Source organism: Mobula hypostoma, chromosome 13 (assembly GCF_963921235.1).
Source record: "Mobula hypostoma chromosome 13, sMobHyp1.1, whole genome shotgun sequence".
Taxonomy (NCBI): domain Eukaryota; kingdom Metazoa; phylum Chordata; class Chondrichthyes; order Myliobatiformes; family Myliobatidae; genus Mobula; species Mobula hypostoma.
The window spans coordinates 6,258,857-6,279,112 of NC_086109.1; the positions used below are offsets into that span (position 1 = coordinate 6,258,857).

Here is a 20,256-nt window from a genome sequence, read left to right on the forward strand (position 1 = left end):
GTTTATTTATCAGGTGTGCGTCGAAACATGCAGTGAAATCATTTGCGTGAACAACCAACACACCCAAGGGTGCGCTGCGGACGACCCACAAATATCACCGTGCATCCCGGCACAACGTAGTATGCCGATAATGTTCAGCAGAACATAACCAGCAACAAACGACAGCAAAAACAAACCCCGTCCCTCCTTCCCACCCACGCACACACACACACACACACACACACACACACACACACACAGAGTCCTCTAACCCCAGAATAAGCATCTAGCGCCAGCTTCCAGCGGTCTTGGACCCAGGCTTACAGACACCGGGCTTCAACCCCCTCAGCGGATTCACAAACTCGGCTCCAGCCAACGGGCTGCAACTTCTAACTCGTCCTCGGGCTTCTGTCCACAGCTGACAAACTATTGAATGACATCTCGAATGAAGAAAGTAGGCATCTTAAACAGTCAAGGCTTATGTCACATTTCTTAATCACCTAATGTTCTATGAGACCTCCAAAAATATACATCTGGTTCCAAATGTTGAAAGATGATTTACTTGCTATGTATTAATCTTCTGTCTTCTCCAACAATCACCCCACTGTGTTATTACACTGGGAATTAGATTCCAGTAAGGGATAGGTTGAATAACAGAGGAGTGAATTCCAAGCTGGCATCAGCTCTTTCAATATGCACGTCCACACAACGGAACACTACACGCTCTCTCTGTGGAGCTCAATATACAGAATATTGTAAGAAATCATTAAGATGTCACCAAAAGAATACTGTAGGTAACTTAAACACAAGAGATTCTGCAGATGCTGGAAATCCAGTGTAACACACACACACAATGCTGAAGGAACTCAGCAGGTCAGATGGCATCTGTGGAGAGGAATGAACAGTTTCAAGCCAAGACACAACATTTCAGGTGCTGATGAAAGGTCAGCCCAAAACATTAGCTGTTTATTCCTCTCCAATAGCTGCTGCCTGGCCAGCTGAGTTCCTCCTATATTTTGTGTGTGGTAACTTCATGGGATTCTTTGAAAGGAAAACAGCTCATTTTAACAAGCTGACGCATCGCCAGTAATGTATGCACAGTTCCTGTCTTTTGTTTGGTCTGCCCCAGACTGATCATCCCACAGGAGTTTCCCTCTAAATGCGGGGGAAGAAATTCTGCCCCAGTTGTTTGCACTGAATACACAATATGGCAGTTGTTACATGTGTTAACTTCTGTATTGCCTTCCATCTCGGAAGAGAAATAAAATACACTCTGCATTTTGCCTCATACAACTCTAATGCCCTGTGCAGACAAATGGTTCCAAGGAGGGAATGCCCGTACTCCTGAGTTAGCCAGTTTGTTCAAGAGGGTCTTCAAAGGAAGTTTGAACTGTGTCCTTCACGCAGAACGTGGGTTCAGCGCTTCAGTAAAGCAATACACCCAAACTACTCCAGAAATGAGCAACATTTAGGTGCACATTGGAACATCCCCACTATAAGAAACAACCTCTCCACATCTACTCTATCTAGTTCTTTCAACATTCAAAAGGTTTCAATGAAATCCTCCCTCATTCTTCAAAATTCTAGCAAGTACAGGCCCAGAGCCATCAAACACTCCTCATATCCTTTCATTCTCGTGAACCTCCCCGGCACCTCTCCAATGCTAGCACATCTCTTCTCAGCCAAGGGGCCTAAAACTGCCCACAATACTCCCAAGTGTGCTTTGACCAATGCCTTAAAAGTCTGAGGGTGGTAAAAGTGTTCACCGTCTGCCTAACTCATTTTTGTTTCATTTATTTACTCCAGAAATGAAATCCCTTTGCATTAATCTGTTTGGAATTATCTAATCCATTGTCCCCTCCTTGTCCTACTTGCAGTGAATGTCTTTTACCCTGTGTTCAACCTGTAACAGCTCTTATTGAACAACATCAAGATGCAAAAATAATCTAATGTTTCATATCTGTTCGCAGTCACGTTCCTGCCCCCTTTCAGTCATCTCCTCCAGCCCTACAATTGTTAAAACAGAGTCCAGTTTATTATCACTAACCTGTATAGTGTCGCACTATACAGGGGAGTCGACGTTCCCCTGTGTAGTGCGACACGGTAGCGTAGTGGTTAGCACAGGTACAGTACAGGCGACCCGGGTTCAATTCCCACTGCTGCCTGTAAGCAGTTTGTACGTTCTCCCCATGATTCAGGTCCCCCGCCCCCGTGCACTGGGTTCTTCCCACAGTGAAAGATGTACCCATTGGTAGGTTAATTAGTCAATGTAAATTGTCCAGTGATTAGGCTAGGATTAAATCGGGAATTGCTGGGCAGCGCAGCTCAAAGGGCTCGAGCCGATTCTGAGCTGTATCCCATTTAGTAAATATGAAAGTTCTTGTTTTACAGCAAAAATACAGTGTAAGACAAAAATAACTATAATTTACAAAGTAAATAAGTGTAAAAAGTAGTTATGTAGTGTTCATGAACTGTTCAGAAATCTGACAGTGACAGGGAAGAAGTTGTTCCTGAATCACTGACATTGGGCTTCACGCATCTCCTCCCTGACAATGGTAATGGGAAGAAGGTATACCTCTGAGACACACCCTCTGGATAACCACTCACTTCTGCACTTCAAGTTCTAGATAGCCGAGAATTCTTGACTTCCCAAATCCTCACACCACCCCTCTGGATCTCCCTCTGCAAACCTCTCAAGTAATGTGGGTCTCAGTTTCTGCTTGTGTTTGGCGACCCTGTTTACTGCAGGCATTACCACCCGGGGGTCCATGGACCACTCAGAGTGGTAACAGTCCACGACATAAAACAAGGTCTGGAACTGGTTTTACTGGGGCAGCACAGTGATGTAGTGGTGAGTTCCGCTATCGACAAATGGTAGGTTAATTCGCCGCTGTAAATTGCCCCTTGTGTCGTTGGGCATTAGTGGAATTGAAGATGGGGGGGTGAGAACACAAACAAAATGGGATTAGCGTAGATGGGCAGAAGGGCCTGTTTCTAGTTGTATGATTCAGAAGCACAGCAAGTCATCAGTAACCAGTGTTTAAAACAAAAATATTTGAATACATTTTTTAAAAAACTCCACCATGATGGTCCCAAGCCCATGTGTTGGACACTGGGCTCGTCACCCCATCCCGTAAAAGCCCAGTGCTACAGCAGCACCAACGGAATCTCTAAAGGCCTCATCTTCAGGAGAGGAAGGGATCTTCGGTTAGATGACTACACCTGGGGACAACATTAGAATCAGGTTTAATATCACTGGCATATGTCATGAAATGTGTTGTTTTGTGGCAGCTGTACATTCCAGTACATAATAAAAGTTATAAATTACAATAAGTATATATTTTTTTAAAAAATAATTAATTAAATGGGTAATGCAAAAAGAGAGGGAAAATAGTGAGGTTGTGTACATGGGTTCGATGTCCGTTCAGAAATCGGATGGCGGAGGGGAAGAAGCTGTTCCTGAAAAGTTAAGCTATAGTTGACAGCCTATGTCCGAGTAGTGGAGATGGGCTTAATTCTAATTCTAAAATTCTAAATATTAGAAAAAAAAATTTAAATGTATTTAAAGACATCTAAGAGCAATGTCATTACAAATTTCATTATAAATTGTAAAACCAGTTTTGATTGGGAAATGTTTAATAGCTGGTTTAAGACATGCTGTTGATAATCGGCCAATTACAATGCAATTTCCAAGGTAATCTACAAGGAAATCCGCCCACATCCCCCTCCTCACCACGTCAGCAGCATTTCTTCTCAAACTCTTTTGGATGTTTGGCCTTTGTCACATTCCTACAAATCCCAGAATTGTTTTCTCCGAGGGACTTGCAGCAGAGATATCCTGGAAGACTAGCGTTGATGGGACTCTCCTTCAGATCAGGGAAAGCAGCGAAATCCTTCTCTGTGGAAAATTCCAAATGGTTTGGCTTCGGTGTCGGTCTTGTTGATGTTAAATGTTGGTGCTGCTCCACCATGCGAAGAGCTTTCAACAAACTCTCAACCCCCGACAAGCCGTCAGCGTCAAATAAGAAGCCTGTTAGTTGTTCGCTGAATTTCCCGTCCTGCTCCCAGCAAATTCCCGGAGTGTTCCAGCCTTCTTCATGGATGCAATGGTCACCTTTGGAGGACTCTGCCTTGCTGCCGTCGGTCTGCTCCTCAAGCAGACCGACGGTGTCACTACAGCCCGACCTGGCTTTCGACTTCCGGACCAGCCCTTTCTGGCACATCTTCCTTTGTGAACACCAAGGAACGGCCAGCTTGTTCCTCCGCTCCTTCTGTCCCGCCTGAGTTGTCCTGGGACTGGGAGCATGGTGAACTTGGTTATTTTTGCTTTTGCTGCTGCTCCTCAGCTTTTGGTCCCTGAGGAAATGGTTTATACCTCTCGCCTTACTGGAACTAAACGGTATCCCAGGAGACTGGGGAACAGAGCTGTCTGCAACGAAAAAAAGAAACCGAGCCATTTAACTATGTCTACTTCTGGTGTTGGGAGCTTGCTGTCTATAATCAATCCCACTTTCCTTAAATTACAATGTCAACCAAAAGTCTTTCAAACTATAAATCCCAGATAAAGAACGGCAGAGCAACACACACTAAATGCTGGAGGGACTCAAAGTCAGGAAGCAAATATTCACCAACATTATATGTCACGTCAGATGATTTGGGCATCATGCTCTTTCCATGACCATGATTGTTCTTGACAAATTTTTCTACAGAGGTGGTTTGCCTTTGCCTTCTTCTGGGCAGTGTCTTTACAAGACTGGTGACCCCAGTCATTATCAATACTGTTCAGAGATTGTCTGCCTGGTGTCAGTGGTCGCATAAAGAGGACTTGTGATCTGCACCAGCTGCTCATACGACCGTCCACCACCTGCTCCTGTGGCTTCACGTGACCCTGATCAGGAGGTGCTACACCTTGCCCAAGGGTGACCTGCAGGCTAGTGCAGGGAAGGAGCGCCTAATATGTCCTTTGGTAGAGATATATCTACACTCCACCGCTCTCCATCTATGGAGGGGAATAAACAGTCGACATTTTGGGCCATGACCCTTCATCCGGACTAATGAAACACAGGTCTTTCTCAGTTCTATTATACATGGTTGCAGAAAACAACAGCTTGGTAGATCCATTTAAACCAGGGGTTCCCAACCTTTTTTTATGCCATGGACCCCTACCATGAACTGAGTTGTCCATGGAGCCCTGGTTCGGAACCCCTGGTTTAAATACTGAATCATAAAGCACCAACATAATCAAGGACCTCTCCCACCCGGGCCATTCTCTCTTCTCCCACCCCTTCCCATCAGGCAGAAGATACAAAAGCCTGTGAACACACATATCAGACTCAAGGACAGCTTGTAAGACCCTTGAACAGACCCTTCATATAATAAAGTCCTGACCACATAATCTACCACACCATGGCCCCTGAACCTCATTGTCTACCTGCACTCTACTTCCTCTATAACTGAAACATCATATTCTGTTTTGTTTTCATACAACTATTCAGCACAGTACAGGCCCTTTGGCCCACAGTGTTGTGCTGACCTTTTAATCTACTCTAGGATCAATCTCCTACATAGCCCTCCACACTTCTTTCATCCATGTCTTTCCATTTGTGCCCCCTCGATGTACTTTTGTACTCAGTGCTCTGTCTGGATGGCAAACACAGGGTTCCCACTGCATCTTGGTACATGCAACAATTATTTGGTTACCAATAGGTAGGAAAAATTCTTTGTATGCTTAAAGCAATTTAAGTCCATTCACACAGACACAGATCATGATTTATGTGCATGTCTGTTATTGCAGTCGAGTACATAGACCAGTACTTTAGCCCACTGTGTTGTGCCAACCTTTCAATCAGCTCTGGGATCTCTAAGGGGATAACTTCATTTCAATTTCACTTGCCCCATCACTGAACTATTCCCACAACCTATGGTCTCACTTTCAAAGGCTCTTCATCTCATCTTCTTGATATCTACTGCTTATTTATTTATCATTATTTTTTCTCTCTTGTATTTGCACCGTTATTTGCACGTTGTTTGTTTGTCCGTCCGTCCCGTTGGGTGCAGTTTTTCATTGGTTCTATTATGATTCTTGGATTTACTGAGTATGTCCACAATAAAATGAATCTTAGGGTTGTATACGGTGATATATGTGTATTTTGATTTTCAACTTACTTTGATCTTTCATCAATTTAACCAATCCCTCCTACATAGCCCTCTGTTCTTCTTTCATCCATGTGCCTTTCAAAGAGTTCTAAAATATCCCCAATGTATGTACCTCTATCACCACCCCTGCAGGGTGTTTCACACACCCACCATTCTGTTAAAAAAAAACTAACCCCTATACTTTCCTCCAATCACCTTTAAATTAAGCCCTCTCATATTAGCCATTTACGTCCTGGGTGAAAATCTCTGGTTATCCATTCAATCTATACCTCTTGTACTCCTTGGTCCTTCTGTTCCACTACAAGCCCTAGTGCCTTCTGTGGCCTCCGTCGGTCAGGGTCGACCGTGGACGTTGCATCTTAGCTGCCCAGATAAACAAACCAGGGCAGTACGATACGGAGAGCAAGCTGTTGCCCATGTAGCAAGCTCCCCTCTCCACACATCTGATGAGCCCAAAGGAATGGCAGAGACAGATACAGTTTGGAACCAGCAATATCACAGGAGCTGACAGTCACAATTAAACTCTAGGGGCTCTAGCTCTGGATTTTTCCCTTGAGGTTTATTCCTGAAGCCCCCCATGAGTGGGTGTAGCCACAAGGCAGCGGAGGTTTGAGACCAGAGTTTTCCTTCTCCTAGATGAGCTGCCAACCATGGCTAACAAGCTGCATCTGCCCAAAGTGACTGGTTTTAAGACACCAGTAACCCGCCTTTGCCCCTTCTGTCAGTAGAAACAGTTCTGCTGGGCTTAGTAGCTACGCCACATGAAGGCCAGGGGTATGACTTGGTTGTCCGAGGCTATTTGAGACACACGCCATTGGAAGCATTTAATAGGTAGTGGGAGCTTATCCCTGCTACCTTTCCCTGACTATAACAACCTTAGGATCCCTAGTGCCCCAGTGATAGTATAGTGAATATCAAATGAGTCAAGATGAATAACTTAAGGTGCAAATGAGGAGGAATTTCTTCCGAGATTTGCATGTCTTTGGAAGTAGATCTGAAGCGAGCTATGGAGACAGTCTCTGAGCGTGGTCCAGGTTGAGAACCGTAGAACACTACAGCACAGTACAGGCCCTTCGGCCCACAGTGTTGTGCTGACCTGATAGCCTACCCTAGATAAATCTGACTCTTCTCTCCTACATAGCCCTCCATTTTCTATCATCCACGTGCCTATCTATTAAATGCTCCTAAATGCCTTTACCACCACCACCCTCTGTGTAAAAAACTTACCTCAGACATCTTGGCTATACCTTCTTCCAATCACCTTAAGATTAGCCACTTCTGTCTTGGAAAAAAGTCTCTGGTTGTCCATTCGATCTATGCCTCCTATCATCTTGTACATCTCCAATCTCACCTCTCATCCTCCCTCACTACAAGGAGTAAAGCCCAAGCTCGCTCAACCTTTGGTGCCTGTGGTAATCGAGGGGTTCAACCTCTTACCTTGCTTGGGGGTCAGTTGTTGGTTCTGTTGCTGGGGCCTGGCCGCTTCGGAGTCCTGCTGCTTCACCACAGGTCCCGCCGTTCGCGCGCTGTTACCCAACCCGCTTTCACGCTGCGGTACGCTGTCGCCAGCCGTGCTCCAAACCACATCACAGGCACTTCGATTCTCACTTTGAGCTGGCGAAAGATAAGAGCGAATGCTTTATTTCCACAAGCACACGTTGACCAAACTCTCGGTATCGTAGAGACAGAGGAGTCTGCAGGAGACTGGAATCTGGAGCTACAAACATTATGCTGCAGGAACTCGGCGGATGAGCTGGTTGGAGAAGGTGCACGTGATTCGTTGCCTCAGCTGGAGTTGCTAGTTAAGGGGGTAATTGGATATTATAGTCACATGCACAGAGATACAGTGTCCATACAGATCAATTAATTAGTTCGTTATGTATCTTGTCAAATGATGTAGCCAGTCGTGGTCTTTCCATGACTATTATTGTCTTGGCAATTTTTCCCCACAGAGGTGGTGGCCATTGCCTTCTTCTGGGCAGTGTCTTTACAAGACAGGTGACCCCAGCCATTATCAATACTCTTCAGAGATTATCAGAGAGTCAGTGGTCGCATAACCAGGACTTGTAATATGCACTACCCATTCCCTTGGCTTCACGTGAGCCTGATCGGACAGGTGCTACACCTTGCCCAAGGGTGACCTGCAGGCTAGCAGAGGGAAAGAGTGCCTTATATCTCCTTTAGTAAAGACAGATCATTTCATTACAACAACATATTGATGTATTGCAAAGGAAAACAGAATGCAGAAAAAAGTGTTACAGTTACAGAGAAAGAGCAGTACAGACAGACAATAACATGCAGGTCATGACAAGGTACGTAGTGAAGTTAAGGATCCATCTTATCCTACAAGAGATTCATTCAAGAATCTCATAACAGCGGGACAGAGCTGTCCTTGAGCCTGGGGAGATGGGCTTTCAGACTCTTGTATCTTCTGCCCAAAGGGAGGGGGGAAAAGAGAGAATATCTAGGATGGAAGAGATCTGCATTATATTGTCTGCATTCCGAATTCTTACACCACCTTGACCTGCTGATTCCATCCAACAGATAGTTTGTCTTATTACGGACCACCTTCACACTATCTGTACAATTTTGTGTGTGCTTTTGATCTGTTACAGCTCAGAGATGCCACATTTCAGCTGGGTTGAAAACCCTTCTGCACTGCCAGGGTGCCCCTTCCTACTGGCTAATCTGACTGATTCAAGCGCAATGTCCTTAAAACCGTAGTGGAGCAGAATCAAACGACGAGGGGGGAAAGGCAAGGTGGCCTCGGTGAGACTTACAACCCGTTGTTAATATTTAACACACTCACTTTCTGCCTTTAACTTTGAAAAGTCCCGATTTTCAATCACATCACCACAGGCAGCAGCTGAAATATACCGGCTCCAGACTGTAATTCAAATTGGTATTTAAATGGAGGTGGATAAGATAAAAGAATTTCCAGGGCTGCTGTCAGGAGAGTGGGAGACTGTGGCAAGCTAGAATGCTCATACAGAGAGCTGGTAACATACTTAATGTTCAGGAACAGTTACCTAAACCATCAGGCTCTTGAATCAAAAGGGATAACTTCACTCAGCTTCACTTGCCCCATCACTGAAATGTTCCCACAACCAATGGGCTCAATTTCAAGAACTCTTCATCTCACATTCTGAATATTTATTACTTATTTATTTAATATTGTTATTTCTTTCTTTCTTTTTGTATTTGCAGTTTGTTGTCTTTTGCACTCCAGTTGAACGCCTAATTTGATGTGGTCTTTCATTGATTCTATATTGGTTATTATTCCATTATGGATTTATTCAGTATGCTCACAAGAAAACCCATCTCAGGGTTGTACATCACAAACAGGAGAAAGTCTGTAGATGCTAGAAATCCGAGCAACACACACAAAACGCTGGAGGAACTCAGCAGCTTGTATGGAAAGAATCGAAGGGTCTTGTCCCAAGACGTCGACTGTACTATTTTTTCCCCCATAGATGCTGCCTGGCCTGCTGAGTTCCTCCAGCATTTTGTGTGTGTTGTCGGGGTTATATAAGGTGATATTTAGGTACTTATATAATAAATTTACTTTGAACTTTGAAAATGCCTCCTTTAATGATGTGACCATTCTGTAATTTTTCCTCAAAGTTATGAGGCTCGGGGACAGTTTCTATCCCGCTGAGGCAAGATACTTGAACAGGTCTCTTATACAACGAAGATGGACTCTTGACCTCACGTTATGCCTTTGCACCTTATTGTCTGCCTGCACTGCACTCTCTCTATCGCTGTAACTCTTTATTCTGCGTTTTGTTTCCTCATTCTACTGCTCGGTGTAATTAGGTGTGGAACGATCCGTTTGGATGGCACACAACTGCCAGCTTCAGAACAGTGCAAAAGTCTTAGGCACATTGAAAAAAAATCTGTAAAGCAAAGATGCTTTCAAAAATAGTGAAATGAAAAGTTTCTGAGTTTCAAAAATTTACTATAAAAAGCAGTAAACAGTAAAAAGACCAGCAAGGACAGTGAGAGAAGAGGTGAATGATTAATATAGCCCTGGTACCTGCTGGGTGCCAGTTCTGTGGATTCTGTGCTCGTAAGTAACTATCTGACATGATGACGTTGCAGTGGCTGCTACACCCATTTGATGAGTTTCTCCTCTCTGTAGATTCATCTGGGTGACAGCTGTAAGGAAGGCAGGAAACTCACATCAAATTCCTACAGCGTCAGAATTAGAAAATTAAACATTTTTTTTTAAAGAGTGCATGAAAATACCTTGAAGGAGCAAGCTTTAACTGCAGATTGTACTTCTCTCTCGGGTCCTTGACCTTTGGAAAGGGAAACGTCGCCATCGAATACACAGCCTGCAAGACATGAAACGGTGCTTCGTCACGTGTACCCAGAGCACAGTTCTAGTTTACTGGCGATGGACAACAGAGGATACATGGACAGGTGGGCATGGAGGCTTCGGACACTGGAATGTGGAGCTGGAGGAACTGAGCAGGTCGAGTTTCTGTAGAAGTGACGGGTCAAGTTGATGTTTCATGTTGATCTCTGCATCAGGGCCTGTGTCATTTTCTGTACCAGCATCTGGGGACCTATCCTGGGCTCAAAACATGGACGTAACCACAAAGAAGGCATGTCAGTTCCTCTACTTCATTAGGAGTTTGAGGAGATTCAGTATATTACCGAATTTCATGGAAATTCCTAAGGTGGTCTCATCACCACCTGGTATAGAGTCTCCAATGCACAGGATCGCAGAGGCTGTGAGGGGTTGCAGACCCAGCCAGCCCCATCTTGGGCTCAACCCTCCCCACCGTCAAGAACATCTTCGAAGAGACAGGATGGCACATCCATCACTAAGGGCCCTCATCAGCCAGGACATGCCCTCTTCTCACCGCTGCCATCAGGGAGGAGGTGCAGGAGCCTGAAGACACACACACACACTCACTCAATGATTCAGAAACAACTGCTTCCTCTCTGCCAGCAGATTCGTGAACAGTCCACGAACCCATGAACCTACTGCCCATTACGCCGCTGGCGTTTAGAGCAGCAGTGAACTTCCTCCATCTCCAGCGGTGTTCAGGGCTTCCTTCATCAGGCCAGTAGCTCGGTTTTCACCACTGTCAGCCATGCAAGTCCCGGGTGGAGACTCTGGAATAACGTCGTACGCAGATGTAGAGGGATGCTTCATTGCTGTTTCCGTAACAGTTTTGTTTTACCAGTCAGTGCTGTTACCCCTGAGCTGAACCCCGAATCTGGAGGACTGGTGGACCACTCTTAGTCTGACCTCTACCCTTTGACCCATGGGTGACCCTACCAAGAGTCAAAGCATAAAGCCCTGACTCCAGCCAACATGGCTCTCTGGGTCACTGAGGCACACAAGCCTCCAAACCCTACGGCAAAGTTGGGATCCTCCTGGACGATGAACCCATGAACACTACTTTGAAATTCCTCTTTTTGCACTATTTATTTATTTATTTATTTATTTATTTTGGTTACATATAGATATTCGTGCATCTGCACCGCACTGCTGTGGCAAACAACAAATTTCATGTCAAACGTCAGTGAAAATGAACCCGGTCTTGATGCACGTTTGCACAGTGTGTAAGCCAGCAGTCAGAGAGTTCAGCCAAGGAGGTGGATCTGTAGGCACCCAGTTTACCGAGACCAGTTGGCATTGCGCTGGGGGCAGCCCGCAAGTGTCGCCACGCTTCTGGCACCGACATCGCACGCCCACAACTCACTAACCCTAACCCGTACATCTTTGGAATGTGGGAGGAACCCAAAGCGCCCAGAGGAAACTCGTGTGGTCACACTTAACACTAATGGCCTGAAATGAGAAGCCAATAGCATTCACTTCAGTCGATGAACATTAATTGAGCTTCACTGTCTGTGGGCTACACGCAGCCATTAACTTCAAATCCTGCTAATGAAATGACTTCAGGGACTGTTTACAGTATATCTGACTAACATTAACATCGAAGGCTGAAGCTCTCTACTCGCTATCCAAAATGCTGAGAGCAGGTGCATGGCCCAATAGATTTGTCTGTGCAGAATATTTTTCCTGCATTCCTCAGTTTTTTTATTACAGTGTTCATCAGCTGTACTTTTCCGCCCCTCAGCTATTCCATCTGATGTTTTTCTTTGCAAAGATACGAGTCTACATATTGATGCAACTGCAAAGCAAGCACACCAGCGGCTGTATTCCATTAGGAGTTTGAGGAGGTTCGGAATGTCACCAAGGACACTCGCAGATTTCTAGGGATGTACCGTGAGGATTATTCCCACTGGTCGTATCAGCGTTTGGTATGGAGGCGCCAATGCAGAAGGTCGGAAAAAGCTAAAGAGGGTTGTAAACTCAGCCAGCTCCGTCGTTGGCACTAGCCTCCCCAGCGAAGACGTCTTCGAGAGATGATGCCTCAAGGAGGCACTATACATTACAACAAGAAATACAGACATCAATATAAATATATTAAATAAGTAGTGTCAATGAGTGTCGAAGTTACTTGAAAACAAACCAAAACTGCTCAGAGACTGATACGGGAGTTGACACCGTACGACACACTTCCAAATAACTAAGTTCCAACCCGGTACAAGTCCATCGGTCCACAATGTTTATCTGACTTTTTATATTAGTTCAAGATCAATTTAACCCTTCCCTCCCCACATTTTGGAAAGATGCTGAATGCCAGGAGTATTTGGTTCAACTTTCTGTGGTTAAAGCTGGTCATTACCAGGCACTGCTCCAAAATCAAAAAACATATTTTGATCCTTTATTACGAAACCAGCAAAGACGAACAATCATGCAGTAATAAATAAGTAACGAAACTAAAACTAGTGATACAACGATACTAAACGGTATAACTACTTTCCAATTAATGTACTTAAGCAGTTAGTGGTATTAAGTGGTAGCGTAATAACCGATCTGATGGTCAACAAAAAAGTATCAGCCAGTGGCTCGTCCCTGGCTCTAACCGGACCAAACTGAGCTTAGACAAAGCGTGAATATGTAACTGTACTGATTTGCTTCCATCACACCCCATCCCCAACCTATGTGACAGATTGCCCATAATGGTACACACAACGCAAAATACAATACAGGCAGAAAGAAAATAGATACATGGCTCCTACAGTGAGGTTAGTGTTCATCGGCTTCAGGGGCCATTCAAAAAAATCTATAAAATAGTCAGATTCAAGTTGCACGACACCCACAACAAAAAAACATCCGAGAACATAAACCATAAAACATTGAACAGTTCAGCTCAGTACAAGTCCATCGGTCCTCAATGTTTATCTGACTTTTTATATTACTCCAAGATCAATTTAACCCTTCCCTCCCCACATTTTGGAAAGATGCTGAATGCCAGGCATATTTGGTTCAACTTTCTGTGGTTAAAGCTGGTCATGGCCAGGCACTGCTCTGACCCTCAGCGCGCTGCCTCACCCACAGTACCACACGGGTGCATGCGCCCGCCACGGGAAACCGTGCTGCCACAAACCTGCTGAAATCCATCTTCATCCGTCACGCGCTCGGTGCTCTTCGTCAGCCGCGGGTCAGCACCTGCGGATACATTGCAAAGACGGGTCAGCAACAGATCTGACTTCTGCCAAAGCTCCAGTTCAGCAACGTCAGAGAGAAAACAACGGGTACAGTCAAGTCATTCAGGCCCTTCCGCTCAGCTCATCCATGCCAACCGAGGTACCCATCTAAACTAAAGATTAAAGATTGGCTGTATACGTCACATATACTTTGAAAGATGAAAACATACAGTGAAATGCATCAGTGCAAGGATGTGTTAGGGGCAGCTCACCAGCATCACCAGTGCCTACACAGTATGCCCACAACTCACTAACCTTAAGCCGCACTGAACGCCTTTGGGGTGTGAGGGGAAACCGGAGCACCGATGCTGATAGATGAGCCACAATCGGATCGACTGCAAGACCACGGCAAGCCCACATGCAGCCGATTTCTAGCATCGTGAATCGATCGGGCTCCTAGGCATGGAGGGCTCTCTCTTTTTGCGCAGGCTTTCGAGTTTGCCCGTTTTCATCTTGGCAGACCTGCTTCATTGCTCCTGCGCGGTAAGTTACCGATCGTACTCCACCGCTGTCGTTCTTGCTCTGCGCGTACGGAACAGTGGTGCAGGGCGAAATGGAAGAGTGGATGGGGTGTGAAGTGGGTACTGAGTTGCGGGCGTGCGATGTTGACGCCAGAAGTATGGCGACAGTTGTGGACTACCTCAGGAATTGAACGCAGGTCGCTGGAGAGAGCAGTAATGCATGATGGTGTGGCAGTCAGCGTGACACTTTACGATGCCAGCGCTCAGGGTTTGATTCCCGAAGCTTTCTGTAAGGAATTTGTACGTTCTCCCCGTGACCACATGGGTTTTCTCCGGTTTCTGTGATTCTAAAGACATATGGGTTAAGGTTAGTGAATTGTAGGCATGTTACGTTGGCGCTGCTCCCAGCACACCCTCAGACCGTTGTGGTCATTGAAGCAAACAACACGTCTCACTGTATGTTTCGATGTAAATGCGACATATTACCGTCAATCTTCAGAATAAACCAATTCCAATTCCACCTTGTGGAGCACGTAACCTCAGCCCTCAGGACTAACCCCCAGCCCTGCACTGTCGCACTCTGACCTCTGAGTGTGGCCTCCTGAACTGTTACAATGAGGTCAAACAGAGGCTCAACGGGGAGCCCCTCACCTTCTGTCTGGGAGACTTCCACGGTCAACAGCACATCCTACAGCTTCTAGAACCCGGCCATTCTTTTCTTTGTGCAAGTAATCTGTCTGTGACACTGTCTCTGTGTGCAAGAGTTTCTCCTGCTTGTGATCTGGGTAGGAGGGAGGGGTGCTCTGCAGAAGAAACTTCTGCCGAGGAAATGAGGTCCCTAACTGTCCCGGAGATGGAGCATGGATGTTCACGCCGGGATCGCTCTCCGTTCATCCAACCATGTTACAGAGTCATAGAAAAGTACAGCACAGAGGACCTTTGGCCCATCTAGTCCATGCTGAAACCATTTAAACTGCCTACTCCCATCGACCTGCACGGGGACCTTAGCCCTGCACACCACTACCATCCACATACCTATCCCAAGGGGGTGGGGTGGACTAGGGAGGGCTGAGGGGAGGACAGACAGAGAGAAAGGGGGAAGGGACAGAGAGGGGGAGAAGGGGGAAAGGGACAGAGAGGGGGAGAAGGGGGAGGGACAGAGGGGGGAGAGGGAGACGGATGGAGAGAGAGAGAGAGAGGGGGACAGGGAGAAAGAGAGAGGGGAGACAGGGGGAGCTGAGAGAGAGAGAGAGGAGAGGGGCTGAGGGGGGAGGGAGAAAGAGAAGGAGAGGGGGACAGGGAGGAGGGGGAGGAGAGGGAGAGAGATAGGGAGAGGGAGGAGAGGGAGGGGGAGACGGACAGAGGGAGGAGAGGGAGGGGGAGACGGACAGAGGGAGGGGGGGAGATGGACAGAGGGAGAGGGAGGGGGAGACGGACAGAGGGAGGAGAGGGAGGGGGAGACGGACAGAGGGAGGAGAGGGAGGGGGAGACGGACAGAGGGGGGAGAGGGGAGAGACGGACAGAGGGGGGGAGGGGGAGACGGACAGAGGGAGGGGGGAGGGGAGACGGACAGAGGGAGGGGGGACGGACAGGGGGAGGGGGGACGGACAGGGGGAGGGGGGAGGGGGAGACGGACAGAGGGAGGAGAGGGAGGGGGAGACGGACAGAGGAAGGAGAGGGAGAGGGAGACGGACAGAGGGAGAGGGAGACAGACAGAGGGAGGAGAGGGAGGGGGAGATGGACAGGGAGGGGGAGACGGACAGAGGGAGAGGGAGAGGGAGGGGGAGACGGACAGAGGGAGGAGAGGGGGGAGACGGAGAGAGAGGAGGGAGATGGACAGAGGGAGGAGAGGGGGGAGATGGACAGAGGGAGGAGAGGGAGGAGAGGGAGGGGGAGACGGACAGAGGGAGGAGAGGGAGGGGGAGACGGACAGAGGGAGAGGGAGACGGACAGAGGGAGGAGAGGGAGGGGGAGACGGACAGAGGGAGGAGAGGGGGGAGACGGAGAGAGAGGAGGGAGATGGACAGAGGGAGGAGAGGGGGGAGATGGACAGAGGGAGGAGAGGGAGGAGAGGGAGGGGGAGACGGACAGAGGGAGGAGAGGGAGGGGGAGACGGACAGAGGGAGAGGGAGACGGACAGAGGGAGGAGAGGGAGGGGGAGATGGACAGGGAGGGGGAGACGGACAGAGGGAGAGGGAGAGGGAGGGGGAGACGGACAGAGGGAGGAGAGGGGGGAGACGGAGAGAGAGGAGGGAGATGGACAGAGGGAGGAGAGGGGGGAGATGGACAGAGGGAGGAGAGGGAGGAGAGGGAGGGGGAGACGGACAGAGGGAGGAGAGGGAGGGGGAGACGGACAGAGGGAGAGGGAGACGGACAGAGGGAGGAGAGGGAGGGGGAGATGGACAGAGGGAGGAGGGGGGAGATGGACAGAGGGAGGAGAGGGAGGGGGAGACGGACAGAGGGAGGAGAGGGAGGGGGAGACGGACAGAGGGAGGAGAGGGAGAGGGAGGGGGAGACGGACAGAGGGAGGAGAGGGGGGAGACGGACAGAGGGAGGAGAGGGAGGGGGAGACGGACAGAGGGAGAAGGAGACGGACAGAGGGAGGAGAGGGAGGGGGAGACGGACAGAGGGAGGAGAGGGGGGAGGAGACGGACAGAGGGAGGAGAGGGGGGAGACGGACAGAGGGAGGAGAGGGGGGGAGACAGACAGAGGGAGGAGAGGAGGGGAGACGGACAGAGGGAGGAGGGGGGAGACGGACAGAGGGAGGAGAGGGAGAGGGAGGGGGAGGGGGAGACGGACAGAGGGAGGAGAGGGGGGAGACGGACAGAGGGAGGAGAGGGAGGGGGAGACGGACAGAGGGAGAGGGAGACGGACAGAGGGAGGAGAGGGAGGGGGAGACGGACAGAGGGAGGAGAGGGGGGAGACGGACAGAGGGAGGAGAGGGGGGGAGACCTACAGAGGGAGGAGGGGGGGAGACGGACAGAGGGAGAGGGGGGGAGACGGACAGAGGGAGAGGGAGGGGGAGACGGACAGAGAGATGGACAGGGAGGGGGAGACGGACAGAGGGAGGAGAGGGAGGGGGAGACGGACAGAGGGAGGAGAGGGGGGAGATGGACAGAGGGAGGAGAGGGAGAGGGAGGGGGAGATGGACAGAGGGAGGAGAGGGGGGAGACGGACAGAGGGAGGAGAGGGAGGAGGAGACGGACAGAGGGAGGAGGGGGGGAGACGGACAGAGGGAGGAGAGGGAGAGGGAGGGGGAGACGGACAGAGGGAGGAGAGGGGGGAGACGGACAGAGGGAGGAGAGGGAGGGGGAGACGGACAGAGGGAGAGGGAGACGGACAGAGGGAGGAGAGGGAGGGGGAGCCGGACAGAGGGAGGAGAGGGGGGAGACGGACAGAGGGAGGAGAGGGGGGGAGACGGACAGAGGGAGGAGGGGGGAGACGGACAGAGGGAGAGGGGGGGAGACGGACAGAGGGAGAGGGGGGGAGACAGACAGAGGGAGAGGGAGGGGGAGACGGACAGAGAGATGGACAGGGAGGGGGAGACGGACAGAGAGATGGACAGGGAGGGGGAGACGGACAGAGGGAGGAGAGGGGGGAGATGGACAGAGGGAGGAGAGGGAGGGGGAGACGGACAGAGGGAGGAGAGGGAGAGGGAGGGGGAGACGGACAGAGGGAGGAGGGGGGAGACGGACAGAGGGAGGAGAGGGAGAGGGAGAGGGAGGGGGAGACGGACAGAGGGAGGAGAGGGGGAGACGGACAGAGGGAGGAGAGGGAGGGGGAGACGGACAGAGGGAGAGGGAGACGGACAGAGGGAGGAGAGGGGGGAGACGGACAGAGGGAGGAGGGGGGGAGACGGACAGAGGGAGGAGGGGGGAGACGGACAGAGGGAGGAGGGGGGAGACGGACAGAGGGAGAGGGGGGGAGACGGACAGAGGGAGAGGGAGGGGGAGACGGACAGAGAGATACAGGGAGGGGGAGACGGACAGAGGGAGGAGAGGGAGGGGGAGACGGACAGAGGGAGGAGAGGGGGGAGATGGACAGAGGGAGGAGAGGGAGAGGGAGGGGGAGATGGACAGAGGGAGGAGAGGGGGGAGACGGACAGAGGGAGGAGAGGGGGGAGACGGACAGAGGGAGGAGAGGGGGGAGACGGACAGAGGGAGGAGAGGGGGGAGGAGACGGACAGAGGGAGGAGAGGGGGGAGACGGACAGAGGGAGGAGAGGGAGGGGGAGACGGACAGAGGGAGGAGGGGGGAGACGGACAGAGGGAGGAGAGGGAGAGGGAGGGGGAGACGGACAGAGGGAGGAGAGGGGGGAGACGGACAGAGGGAGGAGAGGGAGGGGGAGACGGACAGAGGGAGAGGGAGACAGACAGAGGGAGAGGGAGACGGACAGAGGGAGAGGGAGACGGACAGAGGGAGAGGGAGACGGACAGAGGGAGGAGAGGGAGGGGGAGACGGACAGAGGGAGGAGAGGGGGGGAGACGGACAGAGGGAGGAGGGGGGGAGACGGACAGAGGGAGAGGGGGGGAGACGGACAGAGGGAGAGGGAGGGGGAGACGGACAGAGGGAGAGGGAGGGGAGACGGACAGAGAGATGGACAGGGAGGGGGAGACGGACAGAGTGAGGAGAGGGAGGGGGAGACGGACAGAGGGAGGAGAGGGAGGGGGAGACGGACAGAGGGAGGAGAGGGAGGGGGAGACGGACAGAGAGATGGACAGGGAGGGGGGGGGGAGAGGGTGAGGAGGAGAGACACCCCACCCCTACCCGGCTCATGAAGCGACCCCCTCTCTACCTTGCTCCAGGCTGCAGCGCAGACGGGGCGCAGACCGCGAGATGCAAGTCCGCTTGTACAGGACATCGCTGAGGACGTCGCCCAGACTCCGGTTCCTCGCCCGAGCGCTGCCTCCGGCCGAGAACTGGTCCACCGCCGGGCTCCGGACGCGGCTCATGCAGCGGGGCGGGGGGCTGCGACCAGCGACCAGCCCGGGACGTGACAGCGGCGCAGCACCCGGCTCTCCCGCTCCTTGAAATCTCGGCGGTGCCTCCGCTTTCTGTCGTGTTTGGAACCGGCTCCGCGGCGATCCGCGCCTTCCCGGGGCCGGAGACACGTTACGGCCGGAGCTGAGAGCGTCGGTGGCCGTAAAGTGCTCCTCGCCGGCTGCGCATCGAGCCCCGGCTCAGACGTCCGAGAACGCCGTGTCCGGGAGACCCCCGCCCCAGAGGACGGAATGGGTGGGGGGCTGGAACACAAAGGCTCAGCGGGTCGGGCAGCGGCTGCGGGAAGAGGAGAGGTCAGGACTCCGAGTTGAAGAGCCGCCGCAATCTGCAGTCCCGGAGATTCGGCAGAAGGCCGGGAACTGGCGGCTGGGACACATCCGAGCCCTGTCCCCGGGACAGGACAGAACAGCGGCTCGGCTGCAGGGCAGCGGCAAGCCGGGGTCAGCACGAAGCTCTCTCCGGAAAGTAGGCACGTATTGTATATACCCTTTCATCCGCTGGCCCTGAATTTTGTAGACGGTGCACACTACCGCCCGTTTCCGAAAATCACCCGTGACATCAGCCGAATGAGATAAAGGCGTTCAACGGGCACATGGACGTCCAGGGTGTCCCCGCAACACCGGACCGGTTCCGTAACTTGTAGACTCACTTCTGAACCCTCTACAATCCATGTTGTCGATATCCATTTATCTAGCTCCGTCTCTCTTCCTTTCTCTCTCTCTCTTTCTTTCTGTTTTCTTTCTGTTTTCTTTCTCTTTCTGTTTCTCTTTTTCTTTCTCTTTTTCTTTTCTTTCTCTTTCTTTCTCTCTTTCGCTTTTCCTTTCTTTTTCTTTCTCTTTTTCTTTTCTTTTTCTTTCTCTTTCTTTCTCTCTTTCGCTTTTTCTTTCTCTTTCCCTTGTTCTTTTTCTTTCTGTTTTTCTTTCTCTATCTTTTGCTTTCTCTTCTGTTTCTTTCTTTCTCTTTTCTGTCTTTCTCTCTATCTCCATCTCTCTATCCCTATCTATTTCTATCTATCTCTCTATCTCTCTCCTTCTCCCCTTCCCCTCTCCCTCTTCTCTCTCTCTCTCTTCCTCTCTATCTCTCTA

The 20,256-nt window shown here is 50.3% G+C and overlaps 1 protein-coding gene across 2 annotated transcripts; it reads right to left on the bottom strand.

Moving 5' to 3' along the window:
* Nucleotides 1-3,613: 3,613 nt before the first annotated feature.
* LOC134355890 (TBC1 domain family member 30-like) lies at nucleotides 3,614-19,719 on the bottom strand. Of its 2 annotated transcripts, none has more exons than XM_063066416.1 (6): nucleotides 18,966-19,719; nucleotides 13,611-13,672; nucleotides 10,384-10,472; nucleotides 10,172-10,293; nucleotides 7,573-7,749; nucleotides 3,614-4,408 (listed from the first exon to the last, which is right to left on the bottom strand). In XM_063066416.1, exons 1-6 carry the CDS (start codon nucleotides 19,120-19,122, stop codon nucleotides 3,717-3,719), a joined length of 1,299 nt encoding a protein of 432 aa, XP_062922486.1. In that variant the 5' UTR covers nucleotides 19,123-19,719; the 3' UTR covers nucleotides 3,614-3,716. The 2 variants fall into 2 exon arrangements, with proteins under 2 accessions (XP_062922486.1, XP_062922487.1); XM_063066417.1 differs by lacking the exon at nucleotides 18,966-19,719 and adding an exon at nucleotides 14,823-14,871.
* Between the last annotated feature and the right edge of the window lie 537 nt (nucleotides 19,720-20,256).